Source organism: Temnothorax curvispinosus, unplaced genomic scaffold (assembly GCF_003070985.1).
Source record: "Temnothorax curvispinosus isolate PA1 unplaced genomic scaffold, ASM307098v1 QBEX01017816.1, whole genome shotgun sequence".
Lineage (NCBI taxonomy): Eukaryota > Metazoa > Arthropoda > Insecta > Hymenoptera > Formicidae > Temnothorax > Temnothorax curvispinosus.
Window position 1 is genome coordinate 395,405 of NW_020227596.1, and position 10,520 is coordinate 405,924.

The window sequence follows — 10,520 nt, forward strand, 5'->3', positions numbered from 1 at the left end:
CCAGCGCGGTTCTAGCTTCTAGCGTGGCGAACAGCACGGTATTTCTCAGTAGATAACCCAGTCCTACACTGAATGTAGATATGGCACTTCAAGCGCCATCACGAGCACCGCAAGCACAACTCCAAACTAAAAACGAACATGGCTATGGAACCGCTGTATTCGAACGCCGTTCACTTATCTTTAAGCCAAGTGGGAGAATACGCGTACTACGTACTTCATCTTTCTGAACAATTACAATGGGCTCTCCTTATCGACTGGTTTACCTGGACATGCTAGTCGCAATCTATTTGTGAAACACAAACGATCATTTAAATATTTTCAGAATGTTGCCAACATTTTTGATGTTTTATTTTATATAAATAAAGAATGATTGACAGTTTAAAATATCAGCGATGCAGCTAACGGATTCGCCATGACCTATCACGTTTCTAATAGAACTCCTGAATAATAATAAAGCAATTATGTAATGATCATTTATCTATTCCCGTCTCTCTGCGATTATAAGATTACTATCTGTCTACTGTCCACTTTAGATCACTGAATGTCTTGAGCAGGGACCAGGACACATAATTTCGGACTACTAAATGTATTCAAGCCAAATATTTAAAATACTTCCTTATTACGATTAATTTTAATGTGACTTTATTTCCTGGGTCAACTTATATTTTTAAACGTTCGAAATGTTTAGCATTACTTTCACTCAACCTTTCAACGTCCGGCATTGTCGTGTTACAGCGGGATGATGCTTGATCTCAAATTTTCACCAAAAAGCAATTTATCTCCATCGAAAAATTTATAGCGACAGACGTGTGCGATATCTCATATAGAAAAAAAAAAGAAATTTTAACGATTTCTGTCTACTAAACGTTAAGCTTCAGTATAAGAAGTAGCATTTCTCTTTCTCTTTCCTGACATACCAGCGACGTCGCATAATCAAGATGTATCCGTGTCATCCGGAGAAAAACTCAGTTCACGCTGTCATAAGGTCGATGAATCCCTCGCCGCACGTATTCCAGTGAAAGTATGTGTCCGCCTACCCCACCCTGAGCCCCGCAGAACTCGTGCACGTCACCCGAGGAAGGGGCCAACGCAACGCACAGGTATACCCACGTATCCCACGTTGCTAGGTAGACTCGCGGCGCGTAGAACCGAATCGCGCCAGTATCTGGACCCAGTGTCGTGGACACTTTCGAATCACGCTGGCCAAAAGTGGAGAGACGTCCGTTATGGTTGGCCGTACTCTGTCATAGTCGGTGCGACAACGAGCTACACGCGTTACAGCAACGGTAACGTCTAGAGGAGACGCGAGATCGATCCCGATTCGGATTGAATATTTCTCCTTCTTTCTGGCTTAAAATCCGTAAAGTTGACGCGGATCGAGACTCGGCCGAGGTGTCGTTTATCTAAAAAGTAAAAAATTCGAAGGTATATCGAACGCGAGACTCAACCCGGCTTTATTCTCAACCGGGGCTCTCTGTCCTTTACGATCGTCCTCAGGGCAACGATCCTGGGTCGAGTACGGGTTATCGTTTATCAACGGTGACATTGGCACGGCGATTGATCAGCACGCGATGCCAATTAAGTGACTTCGCGGCCTCCTTCCTGCCGAGACACCTGCCGCGCTCACCATAGGAGAGAAGGTTCTATCAAGGAGGGGTGAATCATAACGATAGGTCGAAATGGCGTTTGCGTGGTACCTAATATTATCAATCGTAAGTGATCGGTCCAATCTCATGTTAAGAGCTAACTAATCGCCGTAGTTGCAGAGTACGCAGGAAGCTGGATATAAATCTGATGTAACGTTCTTTCTATTAATTGTAAACGCGCACGCTGATGTATATACCTTTCTAATCGCGAATCGACATTAACTCATCTTCTTGATTAATAGCTGACGCTTTTTTATCTACCGATTGAATTACGCGTAGGCTGAATCAGAGCCGATTAATACTGTCGCAAGAACGCGTTTGTACCGTACAGGAAGTACCTCGATAAGCGATCAATTACAAGTCGGTGCAGCATTTCACAATAAGAGTGGTCCCACATTGTACATTGTGCTGAGTCAACACTAGTGATCTCGTGCTTCAAGTTTCATTGTGTATTTGACCGCAAATGCAAAACGCGTGTAAGCTACATTTCCACGTGCGTATACGAAGGGAATGAATATTTCGCGTAGAATTAAGAATCGAAAAAGAAATTAAAAAATTGGCATTTTCTAGTCTTCCGAAATATAACGTTTTTTTTTTATGAATTTGATTATTCTTGTATGTGCCAATAGTTTTTCTTGATGGTCACCCGGGGCGAACCCTGCACCGAGTACGGATGTCCAGGGCGGCCGCAGTACGAGCCTTTCGTACCCGCGCCTCCAGGACATACTCCTCACTGCGCGCCACCGGGGCAAACCTTCTGCGAAACCCCGGACCATTATCCTCGGTAAGTACCCTTAGAACTCTTCCCTTCCCTAAAAAAAAAAAAAAAAAAAAATTATCGCTGCCGAATCAGCGACGAGGTAACGCAACAAGTGGAAATCTGCGATGATCCGGTCGACCCATTTCCAATTGTTGATATTCCTTTCGCCGCGTCCACCGTGTCCACCTTCCGCCTTCCTCTATGCATACGAATGATCGACGCGCACGCTGAGAAAAACTTCTGGAGGGGAAAGTTCCGCTAACTCCTCTTCTCCTCGAGGTGAGAATCCGTTTCTCGAAAGCATCGAGTTCGCCTTAATAGGCTTGCACAACCAATTTTATGCCGGAACGACTCTCGCCCGTAAAACAATTTTTGTCCCTCGTTTTTTATAAGCGCGATCTATGGATCTAGCCCAGAAAAATTCGCATCTCTGCCGCGATCGAATCACAGAAATCAGATGTTTCAGCGTCCGTTAGTTACCCTCCGCCCGCTGTTACCGTGCTATACATACGCAAGTGATTCGTCGGGTAGATTTCCCAAACGCTCGCTTTTACGCTCAAATCCTATCCCGAAGATGTTAGGAAGAGTTACGTAAAGTGAGCGGCCGCTATAATGTAAGAACGTTCGTGAGATCGTTGCTTAGCGTACCATGACCATGGCCTTGGCGCGGTCATACGTTGTTGGATAATTATTGGGCCCGTTACATTAGTTCCAAATCGAGCCCCGTCGTGTCCGAATACCGGTATGTCTTTCTTTCTTCTTCACTGAACAAATCGCTCCTTCGACATGACCTCAAATATTTACAATTTACATGAATAATACTCCTATCGAGTACTCGCGAATCGTACATATTTGAATAAGTTTGCAGAAAATGAATAATAAAACAGACGATTGCGCAGAAATAAAACAACGGTGTTTTAGCGCTTAAAATTAAATTTTTTTTTTACAATTCGGATATCCGAAAATATTGCTGATATCGCATTATTCCGTCTTGTGCAGATTAAAAATCTTTCAGCACTGCGCAATAAAATAAGTTAGGTTTCGATAAGCTGCAACGATCCCACCCGTTGAATAATTTTAGCAATTGGAGAAACTTGTGATTGCGACAGCTGTCACTTCCGATAATTATGCGCGTAGGAACGACTCGAACAACGGTCAATTACACTGTCAGAAATATCAAATTGCTGACTCGAGTCAGACCACGTCGGTTCACGGCATCCCGCGTGTCATTTCGCCGCAAACAAACACGCTGCATCTCGCGCCTGGCTAATGCTTGCTCAGGCCTAACACAGTTGCGCAATACACCCAATTGAGTACGCACCTGCGTAAATAACCTTTTGTCAACCTGGAAGAGAGACGAATCTCGGTCGTCCGGCCGAGAGACAGAATGGCCGGTATCTTTGATAAGCGTTGCAGCAAGACCGCGGCTCGCGTGCGGAGCCAAAGGTCGAATGTAATTCTCGAGGGAATGCATCATTCGTTTTTATTAACGCATTGTATTCCGTCCTCGAGAGAGGTAACGGTTTCTTTCTTTTTCTTTTTCTTTTTTCTCTCTTTATCTCTTTTTAGACAACTCATCAAGTTTCTCGTCGACAAATGCAGCTTCGATTTTAACACCGCGTTGCAAGATGAATCCCGCGAAGATTTCAACGTTTACAGGTACATTTTCAGTATACTGAATTATCTTGATATATTTATATACTGACAAAAGAAACGGTAATTATTTAGAATTAAAGTTTTTTCCCAATTTTGATATTTTTTACGGCTGTCTTGGCAAAAAACTTTGCTGTGATTCCAACGATGATCAGTCGGAGAAGGTTGATGAATGGAGGGGGAACAACGCTGTGGCTCTGGTCTCGAATCTGAGCGCAGGAAGGGCTCCCAAAATCTGACTTTCAAACCCTAAACCAAATTTGGCTCCGCCTCTCCCGGGGATCCAAACATTTACTTCAATATGCAAACAATGTTTGAAGTATGGAGTTGAACATATATTTATCATATGTTTGATCGATATATTTACCTAAATTACAACTTTTTAAAAGAAAACGCTAATTGAGAAAAGTTACTAAAATTCGCAAAAAAATATAACTTTCTTATCTCCTCCATACGATTTTTCAACTTGACAAAATACACTCTTTCGCAAAGAAAAAAATTGACAAACTTCAGAATTGGGAAAAGCCTTAATTCTAGGTAATTACCAAAGAAACTTATACGTGAAAGATATTTAAAGCAGATAAGTTACGAATAACTTAATAATTTCTACCGTTAGAGATATTGATGTATAATTAATCATTAATTGGATTATTATTGATATTCCCGCATATTCTCCTTATTACCATTTTTAAGTTCTCCTCCGGATTATAACCAAGGCTATGATTATCCACGACATGACGATCAATTATACACTCAGCCTCCTATAAGAGGACAGCCAGCCTCAGAATATGGCCTTCCGTCCAATAGTAGCCGTTATCATAGGTAATACTCGTTACGCATACACGTGTCAAATTATTTACATCATCGTAACAGACATAAGATGCACTTAAGTAGCGATACCAGCGAAGTAAAAATGATATTAGTATACAAAGTTAAATTTTCGATTCGTCGAATTGCAGTTACAAATACTCCGCACCGCCACAAGCGCAGAGGAATCCCTTCCTCCCGGAAGTAACGCTGAAATATCATCAGGACGTCCCACGACAGATCGATCGTGCTTATTCGCAGGAACCCATAAGCGTACTAGAACCAAACCAATCGTGGCTGACCAATAGGTACGAAATATTAAAGAAATTAAAATGGAGAAGTTAAAATGGTGACTGTTTCTTGCGCGCGCGCTTAATACCTATATTTACATCTTGTGTTAAATAATAGATATTCGCGGGGTGGCAAGATAGCGCCGCGAAGTTATAGCGTGAACCCGTTGTTGGGCTACGCGAAACTTAAGGACGACCGTGTAAAGAGACAGTCGGATCCGGAAGTCATCTCCCTGTGCCCCACACAAGCGCAGTATATTGCTCCCCAAGCTGCTCTGAACAAACAGGGCAACTGGATGTACGTTGTTAATCTTCCGGGACAGAACAAGTACACGCAGCTCGTCAGAAGCGAGAAATGCCTGTAAGTGTACTCGGAGAATTTGTGATGATAAATCTAACACAGGGTCAGAGGATTTCTAAAGAAATTGCTCTAATTTAATTCGCGTATTACATTTTAATTTTCACGTTTACTCTAAGTGGACGTTAACTCATAGGAGAGGTCATCTTTTTTTATCGCATCGGAACGATGTCCTTATCGAACTCGAGGGAGACTATAAAGAACGAGGAGATACCAATCCTCTTATGCTTTTAGGAACGACGTATGCAACGGTATATGCTCCATTCCGGAGGGATACAGAAGTAGATGCCAGCAACAATTCGTGCAAAAGAGACTAGTCGCGCTCGAGGGGAGCGGGAATCGACTTTACACCGATTTGTTCTGGTTTCCGCACGGTTGCACGTGCCAGATCATACCGAATTACTGAGAATGCGGCGACTACGGCGCGCGGCGTCGCGCTATAGCGCAAATGGGGTGCGTTTTCAGGGGATAAGCACTATTAAACGCGGTTGTACACGTCGTTCTCTTCGCGATTGTAATTCCGCGACCACAGAGCGCGCCTGGCAACGGCATTGAAAGTGAGTACCGATAATGTAGCGTTCTATGAACGATGCGCACCCGAGTAAATGTGTACCGCGACGTGCATTACCAGCGGTGTAAGGCGGAGACGAATACACGTTATCAGCGTATCATTAATTGCCATTGTTAATTGCAAATCGCAAACGGCGTAATTCTGTTAAAGGCGTCAATGAACGCTCTCAACGTGTCTTTGCGATGAACAGGCGGGGAATTTTTCAAAAATGTCGCTGTTCCGATATCACATACGATATTACATGTATACTCGCGTCGCCCATTTTTAGCGTAAAGGTGAAAAGGTGAAAATGGGCAGTGAAAAGCAGCAGCAAGTCGTACCGATTGGCTACAAAATAGAAAAGTTCTCGAGTTTCTAGAACTTCTCTATTTTGTAGCCAATCAGTACGACCTGCTGCTGCTTTTCACTGCTCATGAAATTTCACCTTAAGAGATGTATATATACATATACATATACATGGTCTTTTATATACTTCATTGACTATGGTCAAAGTTATCTCGAATATTTCTTATTTATCTTTCGGCATCTTCGATCGTCGATTTACTCAAAATTCTACAAAGGTAGGTCGTGCAATTTCGCGCTATTATCGCAGATCAATTATACATATCGTTTTTAATTAATATTACTCTCTCTTTTATTTCAACAGTATGTGAAAATTTTATTTAGGAGATGTCTCAATAGATATAGTTGTATCGCCATGATTAAGCTTATTTATGCAATATAGGCATATTTCTCTCCAGTAAGATTAAAGAGGGACGGCGCGGCGGAAGGAAATCTCGTAATTGTGTAATAAAAAATTAAAAGCAGATCTTTTATGCGCGCTATTTGTACGCGAATAAATAACACAGATAATTAATTTATCGTTGTATGCTGTTTATTGATATCGGCTGCTTTTGATTTAAAAAAAAGAAAAAAAAACGTGAAAACATAAATCGCGTAAAATCGTTGCGTGGAGAAAAATAAAAGATTATTATTTTAAAATCTGTGAATCTTCAAACTATAAATTATTATTAGAGATTACGAAAAACTTCTCCTTAAGATGGACAAGCGTCGATTGTCATGCGACTTATCGTATACTAAATAACTTATCGGCTGCACAACCAACAGAATGTTGCGTGAAACATAACATCGCGGTTTTAATCGTGACACCTTATCAAGGTGGATGTACTAAATGTTCGAAGAAATCGAAGAGAGACCCGAGAGGGCATAAAATAAAGGATCTCGATTTCACAATTTGCGGTTGAAAAAGGACAGACGAACGAGCGAAAAGAGGGACGAAGGCTAAGTGACGAGAGGCGGGATGAGGAGGGAGGAACTGGAGGTCAGACACGCGCAAGTTTCGCGTGGAAATGTTGTGGGGTAACACGACACCCTTTTCGCGCCATTTCCCGACAATTTTCGCGAGCCCTTGCTGTAACCAGTAATGCCAGAAATGAGACGTGGCCTCATTTGTGATCGTCGCTTAAGCGCCTCTACCTCTACGCTGGAATTTTCTCCCGCTAGGAGCGTCCCACTGCGAAGCGGTATATAGATCTAAACCAATCAAAAATAGTTTCAAAAATTCCTTTTAGCGTTTTTGAAAATTCGAATGGCAGACCTAATATGGTGACTGGAATTCATAAAGTCGACGAAGAATTTAATAAAATCATCAAATTACATGAGAAATCTGGTGAAAGAATAGATCTAAGGAGAAAAATAATTTTTCTTTTATTATTGTTAATATGTTTGTTTTATAACAGTATTATAGAAAAATCCTTCGCCTACCTTAGTATTTAAATAGCTTTGAGTAAATAAATTTTCAATTAAAAATTATCGCTGAAAAACACGTTTCCAAGAGAGAGAGGGAGAGAGACCATTTAGCGCGCCCCGGATTCGCTGTAGATTCCGTTCTGCTTGGAGAAACGCGCTCTCACACGCACCCACTCGCTTGCACCTGCTCAAGAGCCACCCCCCGGTATTCCCCTCGGCATCCCCCCGCGTCCAGCAAAAAGAAGGGTGAATTCTAGGCGTACGTACGTATGTACGTACATAAGTGCAATGCGTTGCACCTACATACGGTGCGCCTATACCCGTGCACTTGTACCTTATGCGTTTCCCTCCACTCGTGCGTGACAGAAGTGTCTGTACACATGAGGTGGATGGTAGGCTACTTGAAGGGTTTCCGTTTATATGCACGCGCGTAAGCGTGTGTGAGCCAGCGACGGACGAAGGGGCCTTCCGCAGAGAAGCGAGGTCGTCCTGCGATGGCGTGCGTATGTACGGAGCGAAGGATAATATATCAATTAAGAGAATTCTATTTCGCATTTTTAACACTTCGCGTTTGACTCTACGATGCACAGGTCCATAATCGGAACCTCATTGTAAAAGTATCACGACTTTTTTTTAAAAGAATATTTTTTCATACTTGTTGTAAAAACGCCAAACGGTATAGCACGATAATTTACCGCAGTTTGCCTCGCATCTGGAGCCTCGACGAGATTAAATCGAAATTCCGAGTCGATTCACGGCGTCCAGATGTCACGTTTCAGGAAGAGGAAGCCCACCTTTGATCCCTACCAAGTCGCAAGATGACGAACGAAGCACATGGACCGCGCAAACGACGTGGACTTGCTTACAAAAATATACCAAATCCATAAGCAGAGAAAAGCTGCTACGTCACGCGTGTGTGTGTGTATGTATATATATATATACGCCATTAATTCGGTGGGAGAGTTCATTAATTTCGATTGCGACGCGCAAAACCGTACGCGTCTTGTATCAAATCACATGTCTGACCCATTTCCGCTTCCGTGCCATTTCCTGAGCGCGCGCGATCGGATAGGTCAAGTTTGCCGACACGGTCCCACGTTTAACCATAAAACCTTACGGCGGTCGCGCCAGCACAATCACAATTTCGCGAAATCGCTTGATTAATTAGGCGCGCCGTTATTTCAACCGAACGTCAATTGGTGAAAATACATTGAACGGAATCGGGGTTTACTGTGCGTAAAAAAGACTGCGTAAGGTCAGCGCTGACGGCACCGACTTTACCTATGATATTTTTTTTCCACGAGCGAACTTGCATAAAAAAAGCGACCTTGGGTACCCGGTAACAATTTTTTTTAATGTGACGTAAGTTCATCGGCGGCGTTTAATGCACCGTGCACGCGCGAACGCTCTGCGTCATCGAATATCACCGTGACATTATTTATTGAAAGCGAACTATATAATATGGGAGGCATCCGAGCGATCGCCCTTCAATTGCGTTCGAGAAAATATTTCACTCGGTTCGTCCGAATAGAAATTGCGAGCTCAAAACGGCAACTGAGAGATATATATATACATATATTTTTTAAAGAGAGATAGCAGCTTTGTTTCCGTTTCTGCAACGAGATCAGAACTACGGCCGGAGGGTTCCGAACTTTTTTTTCTCTTCTCGAAAATTCCTGCCACCCCCGACGGGGAGTTTTACAGTAATCTCCGTGCCAAAAGTCTATTGTGCTCTCTATCTCACTCCGAGCATCCATATCCCCCTTCCTCTTTTTCTCTCGTGCTACACCGAGCCGGTCGACCGGCAGCTTCGAGCGCCGGGATAAAGTCACGAGCAGTAATTATGAACGATAGCAGGGGAGAGAGAGGATATAATTGTGATTGATGGAAGAGAAGGGAGGAGCAGGGGGTGACTTCCTTTTAATCTCGAAGCTAACCCTTTCGTTCATCCATTGCCGCTTCTACTCGGCCGACACCGCACGGCGCGGCGCAGCGCGGCGACGCGGTTTTATTACCTCGGATTGTATCTTCGCGGGAAAAAAATTGAGGTCTTATAGATCTTGTTCCGTTCTAAGTCAAAACCGGAACTGTTAAATGATAGATTTTATGATAGCAGCACATAAAATTTGTGTTTATTCTAGTATGTTATAATTTCTATTTTTATGAAGAGCTCCAGAGAGATGTAGATATACGTATATTATTTTCATCAGTTATATATATGAATCCTACTCGGAACAGATTTACCCAAGTAGGAAGTGGAAGTAAAATCTGGAGAGATTGACGATTGAAAATGGTTGAACTGAGAATAAGTATCTAATGATAACGTGTGTTTGATTAAAGACGAGGGAAATCAAAGACGAGGAAGAGAGCTGAATTAATAATCGTCGTTGTTCTGTATGGACGAGAATAATGATAGTCTATAGCTTAAACGGACGCTCTAAATCGTCGTTATAAAACACGAAAGAAAGCCTCGCAAAGAGCGAGGAAGCCCGGCGTGTCCGCTTCGTACGCGCATTATCCCCGATGCCTGCCGCTTCGCGTGCATGCGTGCATGCGTGCGCGCATGCTGCGTATACGCGTGTGTGCGTGTGTGCGTGTGTACGTGTGTGCGTACGTGCGTATTCTCCTCTCCTTTCTCCGTCGCGTCTCTACGCACTCGACTCCGCAGTCCACGCACCGCCGAGCG

The 10,520-nt window shown here is 43.1% G+C and overlaps 1 protein-coding gene across 5 annotated transcripts; it reads left to right on the top strand.

Annotated features, from left to right (window-relative positions):
* The first annotated feature begins 1,119 nt into the window (after nucleotides 1-1,119).
* On the top strand, nucleotides 1,120-6,412 carry LOC112467830 (protein spaetzle 5). Of its 5 annotated transcripts, none has more exons than XM_025036683.1 (8): nucleotides 1,120-1,425; nucleotides 1,498-1,712; nucleotides 2,276-2,430; nucleotides 3,976-4,065; nucleotides 4,753-4,881; nucleotides 5,019-5,174; nucleotides 5,275-5,517; nucleotides 5,749-6,412. In XM_025036683.1, exons 2-8 carry the CDS (start codon nucleotides 1,680-1,682, stop codon nucleotides 5,918-5,920), a joined length of 978 nt encoding a protein of 325 aa, XP_024892451.1. In that variant the 5' UTR covers nucleotides 1,120-1,425; nucleotides 1,498-1,679; the 3' UTR covers nucleotides 5,921-6,412. The 5 variants fall into 5 exon arrangements, with proteins under 5 accessions (XP_024892451.1, XP_024892452.1, XP_024892453.1 ...); XM_025036684.1 differs by having other exon boundaries at nucleotides 1,120-1,410; XM_025036685.1 differs by having other exon boundaries at nucleotides 1,120-1,286; nucleotides 1,426-1,712.
* Nucleotides 6,413-10,520: the final 4,108 nt, after the last annotated feature.

Bases quoted from the DNA above. Each gene is read 5' to 3' on its own strand.
- LOC112467830 (XM_025036683.1), top strand. From the start codon at position 1,680: ATGGCGTTTGCGTGGTACCTAATATTATCAATC. The intron at 2,431-3,975 runs GTAAGTACCCTT...ATCTCTTTTTAG, and splicing joins ACCCCGGACCATTATCCTCG to ACAACTCATCAAGTTTCTCG. The intron at 5,175-5,274 runs GTACGAAATATT...GTTAAATAATAG, and splicing joins CAATCGTGGCTGACCAATAG to ATATTCGCGGGGTGGCAAGA.